General features: G+C 42.2%; 1 protein-coding gene across 11 annotated transcripts in view; it reads right to left on the bottom strand.

The window, feature by feature from the left end:
- Positions 1-18846, bottom strand: part of INPP4A (inositol polyphosphate-4-phosphatase type I A) — a 240036-nt gene that overhangs the window by 80494 nt on the left and 140696 nt on the right. For all 11 annotated transcript variants that reach the window (XM_019524587.1, XM_019524585.1, XM_019524591.1 and 8 more), the window contains exons 3-9: positions 13211-13278; positions 10156-10370; positions 9016-9060; positions 5242-5360; positions 5012-5128; positions 3364-3443; positions 592-703 (exon numbers count right to left, since the gene is read on the bottom strand). In XM_019524587.1, the coding sequence (XP_019380132.1) occupies positions 592-703; positions 3364-3443; positions 5012-5128; positions 5242-5360; positions 9016-9060; positions 10156-10261 (579 nt within the window). In that variant the 5' untranslated portion in view covers positions 10262-10370; positions 13211-13278. The remainder of the gene's footprint in view (positions 1-591; positions 704-3363; positions 3444-5011; positions 5129-5241; positions 5361-9015; positions 9061-10155; positions 10371-13210; positions 13279-18846) is intronic.

The following is an 18846-nucleotide window of genomic DNA, read 5'->3' as shown; positions in this document are numbered from 1 at the left end:
TCAACTAATGGTGTGTTTTGTTCTATTAAAATAGCTTAGAGCATTTCCAGCCCACGAGCCACCTGTTTGGAAATTCTACAATCCCTGTTTCTCTAACCATGTTTTGTTTGACATTGCCTTCTGATTCACAGATTAACATCCATGAAGGTCTTTTAGAATCAACTACTGCATCATCAACTAGTACATCATCCACAGCAGCTGACAGAGGCATTTAATGCAAGCTAGTGTGTACCAGGCCTTGTTTATTACCCAAAATTATTTTGTACATCACCATTACTACACTACTGCACTAATCTAAGATTTGTCTAAGACTCTTACACAAACATGAAGCAAAAGCTCTCAGCGTATTGTAGGCTTTGTCTCAAGTATTTCATTTGTGTCCAGCTGTTCTTAACAGATTAATCAGTCTCAGATTAATTAGAGCAATATCTCTATAGTACTTTACTACTTTGAAATCCTAAAGTACTGTATGAGGTAAGTAGTATTAGCAAATTATAACCTAAAACAGAGATGTGGACTGCAGATTATATCACCACTAAGATCACTGACTTTGTGCCCTGTATCTGAGGCTGATAAAATATTCAAACTTACCCTCCCATTAATGGTATCAGGAGACCTTGTTACAGGTGGCCTTTGGTCAGTTTTTTCTTCCATTTGCCATCCTATAACTGTAATGTTACCTACACGATCACTTTCAGCAGACCTGTAACAAACACTGCGAATCAGCACTTCTTGGAGAAGGATTTGTTTATCAATAGATGACTAATTACCACTGTACAAAATGTAATAATCCATACATTCAAAGAATATTTTAAATTAGGAAACTTTTAATATGTGGATACAAGTTAATTTAACTTTACATGCTAGGTAGTAAATGATACCAACAAAGAGGCATTTCCTCGATTTTCCAAAGATAGTGCATGGGTCTCCTAAGTGCATGGGTCTCCTAAATATATGTGATTTTATACGCCAGTGTATCTCAGCCTATTTGCCACAGTGGGCCACACTTGCAGCTCTCATTGTGTTATGTGGGCCGCACCCACACAATTTAATTCCTGTGTATCCATTTAAAAATGTTTTGTATCTGTTATCTGACAGATGTAATACAATGTATTATGTAATGTAATACAAATCAATATTCCTCTCATTTCTACACTGTCAAATGTCTTACCATTTTATTTTATTTTTTTACAGGATGTCACATGGACTGCAGCAGCATGCTGATTTGGCTGCATGTGGCCCACAGGCCACAGGTTGAGACCCATTGTTATATGCTACAGCACACATGCTGCAATACCCAGCCAAAGCAGGAGAGAGCTAAGGTGTGATCAATAGCATTAGCTTAGCATTGCCTTTATTTTATTGATTTATGACACATTCTTTGTTATTGTGAAGCTGGTTCCTTTTAGCAAATCTATAACAGCAGATCAAACAAGAACTCGTGCAAACAATACTGGGGAGTAATATGAAACAGACACATATGGAACCATGGGAACAGATGACATGCACATATATAGCAAGGCACAGTTGTGTAACCAAGTTTCAAAAGAAAAATAATTGCTACAGATATTGCTGTATATCCTAACTGCATCTTTGAAGGGTAATGTATTGCAGTGAAGAGACATCCACAAATACACCCTTTTCTCACTGTACCAATCAGACTTGTAACTCCATATCAAACTAAGTATTTGTATTACACCTCATGTCATCTGGCCTACAGGGCTCCACACAGGTCCAGAAGTTTGGCTGTGGAGGAGCTGTGGCAATGAATGCTACCACTGCTCCCCGACCACCAAATTTGCAAGCCCCATGACCAGATGACATGGCCACTTGCACCAGATAGGGCTGGTACCAGAGCAGTACGCCTGATCCCAGTGTGCACAGGGCCAGGGTCTTATCCGCTACATGTTGGGCTAGAATATTTTGGTGTGCTGACTCACGCTGGATCAGGCCCACAGACTAATCCCACAGACCAATTCCACACTCATCCAGCCTGCAGCCCAGAATGGATAGGCACCACTTCTCTGTGTCATATGTCCAACAAAGAACACTGGAAAATCCTGCACCGACTTCACCCCACCTCCACAGTTTTCTCCACAATTGTGAATAATTAGACTACTTTACCCATTGCCAACATCAAACCCTCAGTGTTTTTTCCGACTTGTTTCCCGACTTCTACAGCACATTCTTTGCTGTCAAACCTTACTAATTCTTGCTTTACAGCTCTATGCCTTGATCTTCTCTCACCTAAAACAAAGCAACCACTTCCAAGCTTCTCATGCTGATTCTACTGCAAGCATTGTTCTCTCTGACCATGCTCCCCTACTCAGACAATTTTGGCTGATTTTGCCTTCATTTTTCACATCCTGCTGAAGATTCTCATCATTGCTTTCAAACATCCCTAGCTCCTCCACCCACATTTACCCCTTCAAGTTCAATTTCTTCTAATATAACTTTCTGCTCAGGTTACCAGACTAACCTCTTACATGCTTGATTTCATACTTCCATGCAGACTCCTACACGTGGAAAAATAATTTGGTTCTTTGTCACAAAGCTATCGCCCTGTCTTCAGTACTTCCCCCTAAAACAGTGGTCTCCAACCTTTTTAGGTCAGAGATCACTTTTGGAATTTAAAAGGAACTCAAGATTTTTGCCCCCCCCTCCCCTCCCCAGCAGGTAAGTCTGTGGGTTGGGAAGGGGTAAAGGGCAGGGGGACAGGGCAGATCGAGACCCCAGCCCTAGCCCCCATTCCCTCCCTCACCTCTGAGGCCTCGATCTGCCTGCGCCCCCCAACAGTATAAGAAGGTAAAAGGTATATGCATAATTAGGAATGGCTCTTCCTATTCATGACATGTTGTAGCAATCTATACAGTACAGATTGTAAGGTCCTTAGAGATTATCAATAACCGTATAAGGATCATAGATAAAAATAAGGACCTAAGATATCCATGTAAATAAAGAAAGCTTCTAATATTTTAGGTCTCTCACTCTCTTACATGCACAAATGCTGGGATGATTTGACAAAACGCACAGAAAGCAATGAAAAACTGCACTTGTACCCATACACTTAACCTGTAGGATTAGAAACAGTTTCAAGAAGTGATGCCAGCCCTCTCACTCCTTGTTCTCTGCAAACTTTGGCACCAAATCAGTAAAAGATTACTGCAGCACTTGAAAAGGCCTTGCTCTATATATTTTAACCACTGCACAGTATAAAAACTGATTTCCACCTGTTGGGCACCTGAAGTTCAGACACTTAATTTTTAAAATAAAATATGCAAACAGTTTTCATAGCATGCTCCTGTACCACGCTAGCCCCAATATTAAGAATATTTGATTTCCAAATGGCACAACATTACAAACCTTAGTGTTAAATGCAACCTATGATTTTTCTCCTGAAGTAGCTCCTTTACCATGAATGCCACAGAACCAAGTAAATACATCTGAAAAAAGGAACATTCTTATTAGTGTCAACATTTCAATTTTAATGTTTTTTTCCAAATCACTTTTCCATGGAGGATTAATAAAATAAAAATTCAAGAACAAAATATAGCTATACACAACACAAATAAACAAACTGTTCAACCATGTTTATAAAGGATAAAGAAGATCCCTTGGGATATTCACCTTGAGGAAAACTAGACCCTTTTTTTTTTCTGGGTGGAAAGTAAGGCCGCTTCCAATATATACAGCCAGTGAGGCAGGGTGGGAGAGGGAATTCTGAGCCAAATTCAATGCAGAGGCAAAGGGATGAGAGGCAGATGGTACCTGCAGATTCAAGGGATCTGGTTTGAGGGTTAGCCTTATGGCCTTTTTCTGTGGGGAAGCAAACTATCCCTCAATGTGATAACATAAAGGAAATTCCTGTGAAAGCATCCACACAGATTCCCTTATGCCAGAAACATTCCTGCTATTTTTTTCCAGAAAAGGGAATGAGCTTATTCTCATTTTAACTGGACATCGGTTTGTTGGTGGGTAATATGCTATTCTGAAGGGCAAGTGTGAATGATAACATTCAACTTCAAACTGCCTTTTCTGAATGTTGTGCGAACAGGAGTGAATCTAATATCTCAAGTATATGTATCATGCAGAGGCTAGTCCACAGCTTCCATATGCCAGACAGCAGAGTGCATGGACGCTTTCCTGAAACCATCTTCTAGCACTCTGTACTTCAGAAGCAACCTTCTATTTTGTAATTCACCACTTTATTAGAAGAAAGACTGAGATTTCAGCAGATGATAGGGATTTTGGTGGAACTCCTTATGCTTGTAAGCAGTGAAAATGAGGTAACTTTTTTAGACACGGGGGGGGGAAATACATTTATACTGATATGAAGAAAATACAGCTACTCAAAACGCTACTCAAAATATGCTTGCACATTTCAATTACTGATTTCTAATTTTCATTAAAAAATACATGGTCAGATAAAACAAGCTTCCAAACTTTTGCCAATATAAGCAGAAAAGAGCTCTACAAAGGAAGCTTTTGAATTTTCAGTGGGAAGCTGATTTTTTGCCACTTTTCACCGTAAACTGGAAAATGAACTAGTTTCTTAGAAAAGTACAGTTACGATATGTTCTGAATTTTTTTTTAATTTAAAACAGTTTTCTTTGGGAAAAATCAATTTTTCACTTTTTTTTACAAGGAGCCATCGCACAGAAAATGTACTTACAACGTTTATGCCTGGATGCAAAACTAAACAGGAAAAACTATCACATAAATCTGCAAGACTCAAGTATTTAAAATTTCATTTTCAAGCTCTAATTTGAGGCTAACAATGACCTTAGCATTACTCTAATTCAGCATAAAGTACTATGAAGGAACAGATAAAAAGACAAAAGCACCTTTCATCCTAAGTGTTTAGGACTCATCAAGCTACCAGATTTGTGAGGGACCTTGGCTTCAGATGAACCAGACTACTTCCATGGGGCCAAAAAAACAGAAGTTTGGTTTAATTTAGAACAGCAAATATGACAAAAGGACTAGGCAGGAATATACAAAGTGAACTTACTGTTCCCTGAGATCTATCCTTAACATCATAGACAGAGAGTTTGATTTGTGTCATCTGATTGATAAGAGAGTCTTGAAAAAAGGCAATACTGCTTAGAAAGATAGGATTGCTTGTTCCCTGTAAACATAAATCAAGAAGGTAATATTATGTACTGTGATATATGTTGAAAAGAAACTATTTGTATATTAGCTTCTACTTTAAATCTAGAGCAGCAAGATACCACTACTTACCTCAATAATCTCTGTCTGTGCATGCTTTGTCCAGAATGCCTGAGGAGGTGTAGTTACGCTCACTGCTACAAAACTATTTGGTTTTCGGTCTAGCGAGGGAGTGAGCAGCTCACTGCAAGCTGTAGGGGTTTAAGAGTATAATTTTTAGATTCATGGTCTTCCCAACGTATTCTAAAACCCCACAATTTTCATAAAAAGGTATAATATAAAAAGAGCAAATCAGTGCGCCAAATTTTCAGTCTGCCTCAATTTTGTGCATATGTGCAATATTTGGATCTGTGTGCACACATGTAGCTCATGACTTGAGAGGCTGGGGTGCTTGACTTATGAGCAGGGATCCAAGTTTTCTGTTTGCCATGGAAAAAGGCAGATTTTCTCCCTTTAAGGAAAAAAATGCAGATTGTCTCTTTTAAAGGAGAAAAAGTGGGAAACAAAAAGTTTCCCCTTGAAAGGTTGGCAGAGTTCCAGCCTGCAAGGAGCTGTTGGAGGTAGTGGGAGAAGGGAAGTGAGAGGGGGGCCATCAGGCAGGGGGAGCACCATCTGTGCGCACACACATGTGGCAGCCAGGCAGCATGCAGAGCAGCTCCCACAGCTCCCTCCAGGTAAGTCTATGGGGGGAAGGGAGGAGGGCAGATTGAGGAGGCCCCCATGGTGAAGGAGTGGGGCAGGGCTGGGTGTGCTGCCCAGCTGGGGTGGCACGTGAAGCTTGGGGCAGGAATGCACGGCCATGTGACCTAGCTCAGGGAGCAGTATGGAGCCACAGGTGGCTCATCTGGAGGAGTGGGGAAAGGGGGAAGCTCTCTGATGCTGCATGCACTCCTGGGGAAAGGGGGGGCACATGCCCCCCAGATTTGTGCATGGGGCAGGGGCAGATGCAAGCTGCCCATTGCAGGCTCAGTGCTCCCCACCCTGCTGCCCTCCCTCCCGGGTCTCTGCGGCCCAGTGGGTAGGACCCAGCACAGGATGGCAGAGCGGGGCGGGGAGACTTAGTGCCACTGCCAGGAGCCCCACACCAGCCATACTGCCGTGACAAAGTGCCCTCTGCCTGCCCAGAAGCAACAGTGGGGCACAACTCTGCACCACTGCCCCTGCTGCTGCCAGGCGGGCTGGGGGTGCCTTGCCACGGTGCTGCTGGGTGCCCTAGGGGGAGGGCAGCAGGGTGGGGAGTCCAGAGCCCACAGTGGGCAGCCCTCACCTCCACCTGCCATGGGTTCCACTCTGGCCATGCTGCCCACAGGAGAGGGGGAGTCAGGCTCATCGTGCTCTGCTCTGGCTGTAGCACCCACTATCTCCTCCATGCAGCAGCCGGGGCTCGGGTACTGCTGCGGGAGGGGCAGGGGGCTGTGGGCCTTGGCCCTGGTCCCTCAGCCCTGGCCCCCTCCAGGAGGACTGGGGGGGGACAGGAAGCTGCAGGTCACGAGTAAGGGGCAGCAGCAAGGGGTGGGAGGCTGGGGGTGGGAAATGAGGGACAATGGCAGGGCCAGGGAGCTGTGGTTTAGGAGTGAGGGGCACCTGGGGGGTTGGGTGGATGGGAGGCTGTGGGCTGGGAGCGAGGAGCACATGTGGGGACTGTGGCTTGGGAGTCGGGGGACGATGACAGGGACAGGGCATCAGCATATCAGGGCTGCTCAGCACTACAAGGGGGGGGGGGGCAGTCGCAGCTGCACCTGCATCTTGGTGAGTAAAGCGGGTAAGGGAGCTCTGATTTTTTATGATAAAAAAACAAAAATCAAACATCAAAATATATAGGTTTTTAGAATTTATTTTATTATAATGATTGAGGCACTGGCAGCCTTCCAAGTTGCTTTAAAATTGTAAATAAACTAAAAAAATTGTGATCAACTGATACCTATATATATATATAGGTATATATATATATCTATATAGTGGTGTTTCATTTTAATCATGGAAAAACACAGGTTTTGGGTTTTTAATTAGAGAATTTGGGAAATTAAACAGAGAATTTGCTATTTTTAAACAGAGAAAACCTGGATCTCCCTGCTTATGAAGAGAGGCTGAAGGAACTGGGCTTATTTAGTTTGGAGAAGAGATGACAGAGGGGATTTACTAACAGCCTTTAACTACCTGCAGGGTGGTTCCAAAGAGATGGAGCTAGACTGATCAGTGGTTGCAAATGACAGAAAAAGGGGCAATGGTCTCAAGTTTCAGCAAGGGAAGTTTAAGTTACTCAACAGGAAAAACTCTCTCATGAGGAGGGTAATGAAGTGCTGGAACAGGTTACCCAAGAAGGTGGTAGAAGCTCCATCCTTTGAGGGTTTTAAAACCTGGCTAGACAAAACCTTGGCTTGGATGATCTAGTTGGGGCTGGTCCTGCTTTAAGCAGGGGGCTGGACTAGATGGCCTCCCAAGGTCCCTTCTACCCCTCATTTTCTATGATTTTAATCAGACAGACAATTATCTGCAATGCACATGTCCATATGTGTGTTGTCTCATACAAAGGTAATAATGCAGAAAGCTAGAGCTTGCTGGGATGCCCCAGCTATAATTTACAGTTGTTTTTCTCTCCAAGTGGTACCATTGTGGAAGACTAGTAGTGCAAACAACACCTGCCAATGCGCTCTCTGGTAGAACTGCACTTAATAGTGCCAGGGGGTGTTTCTGCATTGAAAGCCCATTGGTACGATGCATGTGATCTGCACCTACATTCTGCTGAACTCCGCAGGATTCTCAACAATAACTTGCCAAGGGGCATCATGGGGAGTGCTTGCAAACCAGCCATATGCCTGAGCTGTAAACAAAGGAATCTTGTCCATTGTAGCAAGAGTGCAATTACTTCATTTTCCCTCAAATGTAATGGTGTTTAATTGTTTTAACTATTCAGAAGGGAGGATACGCAGGAGGAAGCAACTACCAAAATCAATGGGACTGACTTCTAATCATAATTAAAAAGAACTTTAGAGCTAAGGCTGATACAGCTTTATATAAATCAGGAGTCAAACTAACGAAATAGTTCTGCAGTGCTGGGTACTTTCTATTTTTTTTGCTCAACTATCAGAAATTATCTGGAGCTAGAAAAAATAAACATTCAAATTCTGTATTCTTCATACTAAAGGTTATTATGCTTGCACATTTTAATTACTGAATTCTAATTTTCATTAAAAAATACATGGTCAGATAAACAAGCTTCCAAACTTTTGCCAACATAAGCAGAAAAGAGCTCTACAAAGGAAGCTTTTGAATTTTCACTGGGAAGCTGATTTGCATCTATTTTTCCAGCTGGGTTAACTAATGCACCAGAAGGTAAAGTGACTTGATTAAAGTCATTCAACAAAACACATTTTTATCTATGCTAGACATCAGGACACCTTTGTGCCCCCTGTTAACCACCTAATTGCACAGTCAATGGACTAAGAGAAAGACTATTACAATTAATAATCATTCCAATAATAATTAGAAAATATTCCTGCTTAAATAATTTCCGTCAACTTTCTTGGAAGGTTCAGTGCACTGACAAATTAAAACTAAAGTGATCATTTCAATCCCAAATCCAATAAATTTAATCAAACAGACGTTTTAATTTACGGACTCTCAGAAATATAGTACAGTTTGCTCACTATCACTATTTTGCTTTCTATCAAGATACATCTACAAAAGCAAGGTAAGGTTCTATTTCATACTTTCATTAAACACAAAGTATGAGATTAGATACTGCTCAACACCTGTATGTAAGATAAACCTTTCAGTATAAAAATATTCAGCAGCATTTACCAGGGAAATTAAGAAAGATTAGAAATTATCATAACAACTACCTACCTAAGCTGAACTCTAAAATCGGTTCATCTAGATCCTGGATATTTCCTGTAACACAGAAAAATGTATATAAGATTTGATAACTACTACTCCTATTCCATGCGATTCTTAAGTTCAAGCTACAATTAAAGAGGGAAAACACTTTACAGAAGAAGTTATATCCTGAAAACATTTTTTGCATATTTTTTTATTCAGTGAATCATGAAAAAATGCTTTAATATACAGTAAAGTCTGGTTAATTTGCCACCCCAGCAGGGATGCAAAATGGCAAATTATACAGTAGTCATCAATTACTAGTCATCAGAATAGCAGCAAATTAAAACAGTGGCAAATTATCCCACAGAATTTACTGTGTTTACAAGTTGAATCTTCAATACATAAAAATATGCTCAAAACTATATATTGCCAACTGATAAAAATACTTAGGACAATAGGCAAAAAATTCAAAAGTGCACAAGTGACTCAGGAGCTTAAGTCCCATTTTGAAAAGTGATTTACATACTTATGATCCTAAGTCCCACTGAAAGACAATAGAAGTTAGGCTACTAACACAATGAGCGATGCTTGAAAATTAGGTTGTAAGTCACTTTTTAATATTTTCCCCACTACCTAATAGTACCTAAGTAATCACTCTCTCCCCTTGCAGCCTTCCCCAGCACTTTTTTTCCTTTCTTGTGTCTTTATGACAAGGTATTTAGCAGATATAAACCCACTTCTGGCTCCATTTTTTTTCCTTGTTTCAGGGACTGACAATGGGTTGGGGTTGTGTGGGCACTAAGGTGCATGGTGTCCAGTCCAGAGGTTGCAAGTTCAAGGCCACAGCAGAAATGCTCATGGCACAGACAAGTCAAATTCCAACAAATCTGTGAGTTCTGCTAAATACCTTGTCAAAAAGACGGGGACACAAGAAAGAAGAAAGGGACTGACAATGAGCATACACCCCAAGACCTAGCCTAACACCTCTCCTTTTCTATTTCTAGGCCCTTGGCTATAAGATGGATCAAAATTATTTTTCTTGTTATCTGAATTTTAGGATCACACCACCTCTGAACAAGTCGGAACATCTGAAATGTAAGTAATCAAAAGATATAAAAGTATGTCTGAAAAGAACATGAGGACACCTGGTAGCACAGAAAGACTTACCTGCTAGGGAAAGGCCTAGCATGTCAGAGGCAACATCAATAGTGGAGGCCCGTTGCACAGTGCGGGATTTTGCACCATGGCGGGGACTGTGTTCTCTTGCTGTCATTTTGTCATGAAGAACCGTTCTCTTGCTGCTAGAGTCTAGTGATTTGTCTTGCTGAAGTATCAGGGGGCAGCAGATTGTCTCCAATAGCTACTCCTCTAACATTACCATACTAGGCAGTAACGAAAACAAAAATATAAATGGAGTGCTAAGCTATTTTCAACCAATGCTTTTTTAACAGTGGCAAATCTATACGTTAAGTGACTGGACACATAAATACTGATAAAATACAAATTCATGTGATTCATGCTCCTGTAGGATTTTAATAAAAATGGGCTGAATATTGTGCAACATATAACAAAGGTTTTTCTGTCAGAAAACAGGAACTGAAAGGGACCCATTGGCATAGCAACTGCTCTTCATGATTTGGCTAAGTTATTAAATCATCCTTAATGATGTTTATTGGGTCTTGTAACCCCAGTGCTTTTGTGGGGTGGGGCTTCTGCAAGCAGAGATAGGAACAACAGATACAAATAAGTGGAGAGTGGCTGACAGAATAGAAAGCAAAAGGCAAAAGTCATTACTGCTGCTAGAAGGTACCAAAACTTTTTAAAAATCCATTGCCCCTAAAAAGACATATCCAAAAGTAAGTAACAATTACTGGCCTTGAGTAGGTCTGAAACTAGTCGGGGAATGTAAAGGAAAGGGTGTGGTTGGTGGCTGCTGATACTGTAGCTCTGCAGAGCAGAAGGTTTCTCTGCAGTACTATTACACGATACTTTATGTATAAATTTCTGTTGGAAAAGGGAGTGAATTACCCAATGGACCCATCACGGATATTTTACATTGGAGCATTACAACCTGTTGCTTTGAAGTGTTTCCTTACCATCAGGCCAGTGATACAATTATCATTAAATTTTACAGTAACTCACATTCCAACTGATGACACATTTGAAACTAAACAAGAAGCACTTCTGTACACCAGAAAAAACGGAGGTATGAAAACTCCTTGGTACATGACACAGTAGAGGCCAGTAATTTATAAAGAAAATATCAACATTCAGTTACACTGGGAAGGATAAATGTAAGGGAAATGTGATTTCCTTCCCCAGATGGTGCTGGGAAAGGGGTGGATGTGGAACAATACAGTCAAGGAGAGAAGCATCTGAGCTCACCTGTGCTAAGGTTGGCTAGTTTGCTGACAAATGTGAAAGTTCCCGTCTTTCCTGAATGATATTAATTTGTAATCATGACACTTCTGTATCTACTGAATTCCTAATATTGTTTTGACAACTCCTTCCATTCAGGAGGAGAAACATGGGAAGCAAAATAGAAATTTTGTGATAAAGTGACCACATGCCCCTGGCTTATATTTTCACTGCATCCATAACAACTCCTCATTTAGTAGCAAAACCTTTTGATAATTCTGGAAGAATTGTTTTTCCTTACTGAGTTATAAGATGCAGAACAGGGCCAGTGTCTGAACAGGGAATTTAAAAACTCAAAGATGGGAATGTTTCCCAAAAGAGCAGACTGACAGACCTCTAGGTTCAGAATGAAAAGCTGTCCTCCTTTACAAGAAAGTATGTATCAACTTAAATTGAATATAAATCAATGGATTGATGTAAATCAACACTCAACAGAAAAGAGATATTGATTATATGCAGGAAGTCAAAGAGACATGCACACTTCATTCCCAAAAGTTTTTAGAGTGCATGATAGCATGGGCCATGATGACGGTCACACTGCAGAATTAGCTAATCCAATTCTAATTCCTATGATGGTTAGTAAACAGGCAGTCCTCCCAGAACAGCATATAGTCCCAAACGACAGAGCTGGCCAACCTGTACCATGAGTGCCACAACAGGCATAAGCAGCTTCTGTGCATGTGGAATGCAGCAGATCAGCAGATTACGGAGAGACAGGCAGCAGTGGCAGATAGGGCAGGGAGCAGAAAACAGAGCAGATCAGGCGTATGGGGTGGGAAGCAGAAAGTAGAGGCTGATTAGCGAGGAAGAATAGGGCAGGGAGCACAAAGCAGAGGAGCTGATCAGGAAGGATGAGGGGATTGGAATGGCACTTGAGGATGCAGGGCTAATTTGTGGCATGCCTGACAAAAAAGGCTGGTCCCCACTATTCTACAATTTGCTTAGGTCAATAGTGCTCAAGCTTTTTCCCTGGCAGGTTGGATGGGCAGTTCCTGGTTCAGCCGTGGGCTAGATGGAAGTTCCAATCCAATGCCCAGGGCCAACATGGTGAGCAACATCCAGCCATGAAGGAGCAGGGGGTCAGTCCAGCCTGAGCCCTGCTCTGCAAGGGAGGAAGGGGGTTTCACATGGCCCAGTGTGGGGAGGGGGTGAGGAGGTGGGGCCAAGGTAGGAAGGTGTGACCTGGGCCTGTGGGGGGGAAGAGGGCAGGTCCTGGCCCTAACCCCAGCTCCCAAGAAAAAGGGGGCATGGCCTGATTCCATGTGGGAAGAGGGGGAGTGGCCCAGCCACAACCTGACCCATGGGGGAAAAGGGGTGTGGCTTGGCCCTGTTTGGTGTGGGGGGGCATGGACTACTTCCAACCCAGACCCACAGGGGATAGGGGGTTAGCCAGGTTAGCCTGGCTCTAATTGGGCTCACAGGGCTTGGAACTTTGTCAGGGGGAAGGGTGGCTATATTAACGGCCACTGCTTCACCGCCACCAAATTTCCTGACCAGGGGGGGCCCCACAGGCCAGATGTGCTAGTTCCATGGGCTGCACTTGGCCAACAGGCTGGAAGCTGAACACCCCTGGCTTAGGCAATAATTTCATTGCAACTCTCAGCCAGCCTCCAAACCATCCCAGTTCCCCCTTTTTTCCCACTTTGATCACTGGTTTTTACTTGACTGTTTTTTTTTGTTTGTTTGTTTTTTGTTTTTTTTTACATATTATGCTTCTCGATTATTTATCTAAATTAAATATGAAAAGTATACTAGCAAGTAAGAATTTGTTTTCTCTATGACAATTTGTACTCATCATACTTACAGTGGGCTGTTTTCTTCCCGCGTGAAATTGCAGTTTGGCATTTCTCAAAAGCAGATTTCAGTCTACATCTAAAAACAAATATAAGAGTAGGTATAAGTTACATTGTGGCCAAAAGGCATTTTAAAAAAGCATTCAAGTTTGTTTTTTAATTTGCACCTTGTTCGGCATTTACTTGTGTGCTACATTTGTATTTCCTAATTCTTAAAATGAAATCTTAGAGCACACCTGGAACTACAGATTCAACAAAAGCATTTAAGTCTGACAGTCAGCTCTACTTCCACACAATATTAGTGAGGGCTGCAGCCAGTCTAAAGAGAAAAAAGAAGCATCAGTTTGTGTTAAAGGCAGCTGATTTCTGGTCAGCATCTGGTAAGGGGGAGAGGAGACAGGAAGAAAAAGTTGCTGAAATGTTTACATAAAGATGTAGCACTACAAAAAAAGCTGTAAAAATGCTGCTCACTGGATGCAAGATACTTTTTGTAATTGTTTTTTTCTTTATTATAGTCACATTTACAACTATACCCACAATTTCTACCATATTTTAGATCCTTATATGTTGCTTTGAGTGGTTCATGAAATTACTACCCTTGGGAGAAAGAAGGGTATTTAAAATGGTCAAAAAATAATCAGCTTGATGGATGTAAAACAAAGCAAGCAGAGGATAGGACATCTATTTCACTTTGTAGAATGGCTGCGCAAGGTAGGATTACATTACTGGCTAGTAATAAGCATCATAGAAATAAGAGCAATTAATTTATTTCTAAGTTCATCATGATGTCACTGAAAGTTTGCATCTGGTAACGGTCGATTTCCTCAAAGTACATGTAAAGTCCACAAAAAGGAAAATAATTTTTGATAACTAAATTCAAAGGAGTATAATAGCGACACCATGCCCCTTAGTACATCCTATGAAGGACATCTTATGATGAAGATAAACTAGGAGAAATTCAGTCAAAACATCTTATTCTCATCTGTGTCCAATCAGTCCTTCAAACCTGCTTATAGACATAGCCCTAATCAGGACAGACAAAGGACATTATGTGGAAAACAGCACAAGAACTCTGTATTAGCCGAGTTCAGATGTTAACAGATGGGGATATAAACTGCTGCAAATCTTCCAGACAGAGCACTTCCTTTTGGTATCCAAGCCATTCACACCTAACAGCTGTCATACCAGAGCCCATGACTGATGCAGTCATTCTCTCAGACAAACCCAGTTCTGAGCACGGCAATTGGGACATCAAATGTGTAGTCTATCGATTTGTCCACTCCATCACTGCTGGCAATAGGTGCAAGAGATCCAGTACCGAACAGGCAAGGTTCTGCTACAATGGCAGGTTTTAACCACAACTACCACAAAGGTACCAAACCCAGCCTGCCTTTTTCTACACTTGCAGCCACATCATGACCACAACAGAGGCTTGACTACACTCATTCCTGATGCCTGGGCCAGAAACCAGTTACTCTCATAATACAGAACAGGGCTGTGACCACATAAGGATTTTACGCTCATCTGCACAAAAGAACTAAGGGGTGGCACGAGTGATGGTAAGGACTGAACTACAATTATCTGTGTAACTGTCTGGACTTCATAAATGCTCCTATTACTGCACGGCCAAGTCAGAAGAGAGAACCTGCTCTTTTCCAGTGCGTTTTGGAAAACCAGATGAGTAACCCTAGTCAAGTTCAATCCTCAGATTGCTTCCTTGGAAGAAGTCTCCCCTGCTCAAAAATGATTTAATCAGTTGGCCAGATACCAGTGAAAGCCACAGTGAAAGTATGCAACCCACACCTTATTCAAATTCTCAGCTAGCATTTCAGTGATTGTATCACAATGCATCATTTGTTTTCCGAAGTGGGCTGTAATCGCCAGAAGGGTAGAAATGTCAGCCTCATTCAGCTGCAGCTCTGCAGTCAGACTTTTGTGGTTGATGCACAAATGATGAGCCACTAACACACACACTAAATGGAGATGCTCTTTCAGCTCCAGGCAGAAAGGCCTGTGGCAGCAAATCGTAAGACCCAGCACAGTGTCTAGCACAGCTGGCCCAATGCAGTGATGCAGCCAATTCAGTATGCTGACGCCAACAGCTGCGTCAAAGGAAAATGTAGGAAGCCCTCCAATAAGCAGATGCAGACAAGAGTCCTAATCACTCTGACCAATGGCATATGTTGATAACTGTGATAACTGTCTGTAGCCACAAAATCACTGATGATTATTCAGGTAATACAGTTCTCATCTCCCTTGAGACCCTGTTGCGATATTACCGTTTTAATGCCTGTTGATTTAAATGCAAGACAGCAACTGAGGGCTCAGCTTAACTGTGCAAATGCTAGCATACCAAAGGCATTGCACGTCTACAGATCTGTAGAGCACCAATTTCTAAGGCAACTTTAGTGCTACAAAAATAAATACTATTGGAGGTGTGCAAAACAACCCCCTGGCTGGAGAGAGATAAATCTGCTTAAAGACATGCTCCCCAGCACAGAGGTGATGGGGAACTTTTCCTTTCTTCCCCTGTGCTCCATTCTCCCTGTCACCAAACTGGATCATTGATAAGCTTCCCTCTCCCCTCCCAGGGAAAAAGAACCCCCTGGCAGTCATCATCAGTTGGCAGCTGCCACTGGGAGCAGCAGCTGTAGGAGATGTCCCCCTCCTATCCCCTTGGCCCCCACTGCCTGCTGGGGACCCGGGGCAGAAGGAAAGTTGTTTTCCCACCACCCCCACAGTCACTGAAGGGCTGTATTCAACAGCTGCTGCCACCAATGCAGCAGAAGTATTGAGTCTTGCTGGTACTTCAGGGAACTGATGGCTGAGGCAGCACTTTTGGCTGCAGTCTATGTCACAGGGGGTCAAGTAAGACAATGCTCTTGCAGGGGAAGGATGGAAAGCTGTGGACTATGGGATACTGTGGGGTCTGAAAAAATACCCTGCTGTGCTACAGAGAACTGTCCACAAATTATATGTAGCACTACAAGATGTAGTGCTACAGAGTTCTGCTTTGGAGGAGGAACGTTTTTGTGGTACTACAGATGGCTTGCACATGTAGCCCTACGAAAAGTGAGTATCCATAAGACTGATCGTAGCACTACAAATGTAATGTCTGTCTAAGGCCTAAGACTGCAAACAACAAAAAAAGCTACTTTTCTCATCATACGCATGCACAACTTTTCCATTTTATCTACTTATACCTGGAAGCCTGGACATGGAACGTATCTCGCATGTTAAACAGTTGGACTGTTTGGAACAGATTCTCTCTTGTGGTTCAACTCCATTTGGCACAGGATGTGCACAAGACATCAGAGAGGTTTCTGTGGCTCACTGATTCCAAGGAACAGAGAGCAGGCTTCTCTGATCCCAACACACGTTACAACAGTTCAGTGGCTGCTTCAGCTACCACCACTGGAATATGGGCCTCTTACCAGTTGTAGCTACCTGCTGTGCAGAGAGCTCCATGCCACCACACTCTACTCCTTTTCTCAGTACACAATGTCCTGCCTATGGGGCACAAGGTGGCAAACTGCACATGTGCACTCATCAGGACTCACCTTAAAGCTCATCTAGGGATTATTCCAAAATTAGATAGTCTAAGGGTGGCCTTGGCAAAAAACCCATTGCTGGAGGACAATAAGAATATTACTGCAAGCTAATGATAATATTCAATGTAGCGTGGAAATCCCCAAATACATTCTTTTACTGACATTTAAACTAAGTGCCAATTCAGTGAAAGGAAGTGGTTTTCTTTCTTCCTGCACAACCCCGCTGACTTGGCCATATAAATCACTCTGTTTTTCTTCTTGATCCTTCCTCTCCAAAGTTATTAGATGCTTAATGAATCTAAAAACTAATTTTATTCTGTAACAAAATCTGAGAAAATTTAATTATAAGTTGCAATTCAGGCCACACCATGAGTCAGTCCTTCATGCAAATGAAGACAATTCATATGTATTCACAAGTGAAATATAATCAGCATTATTTCTCTCTCAAATTATTTCGCTCATTAATTTAATTCACTGATAATCATAACATTCCCATTTCTTTAATTTGGTTTCCATCTGTATAAAATATGTACGCCTACATCTGAAAGCAAGTATTCATTACAGAAATAAATAACTTGTTAAGCAGATAGGTTTGCGTACAATAACTAGCAAGAACAAAGCATTGTTATGTTCTGTTTTTCAGATTTCCTATGAAGCTTCTACTACCTACTCCCACTGGAGAATACCACTGAAAATTATAAGCCTACCTATGGCAGTAAGAAAATAAATGTTATTTCGCCAACATAAAAAGAAACCAATTTTCAATTTGAAAATTTACCCTTCACTTACATGAACTTTTACCCTCTTCCTGTGATACATGCAGATTACATTCTGATGTACTCTCCAGCTTGTGGAATGATTTCTCTACAACTTACAAGTCATGGCTAATAGGTGATACATATGGTCTCCTTATAGACACCCCCCAAAAAAGGGGAGGGAGGGAGGGATGAGAGGCTTGGCACCTTTGTCCACAAGGCAGGATACTATGCTCAAGTCTTTCTATTGGCTCCCAGTTGGTTTCAGATGCCACCTGTCATCCTTCAATTCTCCTCCTCCACATATTTCTCAGTGTGCGCACTGGGCTGAAGTGCTGTCGGTGCCACTATTGCTGCTGCTGCTGCTATAGGGAGAGTGTTTTCCCTTGAAGACCTCCATGTTATAGAAAGAATGATCACATGCCTGGTTCAGCAGTGAAGGCTCTGCTAGATTTATTACCTACACAGCACTTATTCAAACTTTCATGGTCAATGTGTTTATAGGGTGTTAGCCCTGGATGCTCATGGAAAGGTCCAGGCACAGCTGGCATCCTTTAGGCCTAGCGCAATTATGGGTTCTCAGACCCTTCTGTATACATTGATCAAAATAACTTATTTTACAGCATATACATCCTAGTTCTCAGCCAATACTACAATATTTTCCCACTGAATAGGAAAACATCTTTAACAGATCATCTTAATTCTTGTACACTCCATCCTTATTTTGGTGTCCTGTCTGGTCGCATCAATCACCCATATCCATTTGCCTTATGAGAAATTTACATAACCAAACTTCCCAATACTTACTAATCTAAGCCTGCGTAAGAGATATTTGTACAGTCATATCTGTGGTAACACCTAGCCCCGGTCTCAGAGAGGCCTGCTTTGATTAATGCTTTTATGTGACCTGTATATGCATGGATCAGTGGTTGTATTAATCATGACTCCGGTGAGACCGACACATGTCAGCCTTTTAAAATATCAGCGTAAAAAGCAGTTAGTGGATTAAGTCCCAGCTTCATTAGAGACTGAATGGTAATCAATAAAATGCAGGGACAGTTGTGCTCCTCCAGAATAATGTCCATTGCAAGACCAAGGACAAACCTTATTGTCCCGGGACAAGGGGGAGACTTGAACCCCGAAGGGTCAAAGAGGGACCCTGGAGGTCAGCACACCCCAGGGAGAGGGAGGAGAAAGGAAGAACAAGTAAAAACAACTCACCGGCAGCATGAGGTGCGACGGGACTGGAAGTGGCGGTGGGAACTGCGGCGGAACGGAAAGAGACGGTGGAGCCCACGCAACTCATTAGCCGCGGTTTATTTAAAGGGGAAACAGCTGGGA

Source organism: Gavialis gangeticus, unplaced genomic scaffold (genome assembly GCF_001723915.1).
Source record: "Gavialis gangeticus isolate Ggan-Ray unplaced genomic scaffold, GavGan_comp1, whole genome shotgun sequence".
Lineage (NCBI taxonomy): Eukaryota > Metazoa > Chordata > Crocodylia > Gavialidae > Gavialis > Gavialis gangeticus.
Note: the sequence above shows the minus strand (reverse complement) of the source record. Positions and strands in the feature narration are given on the sequence as shown.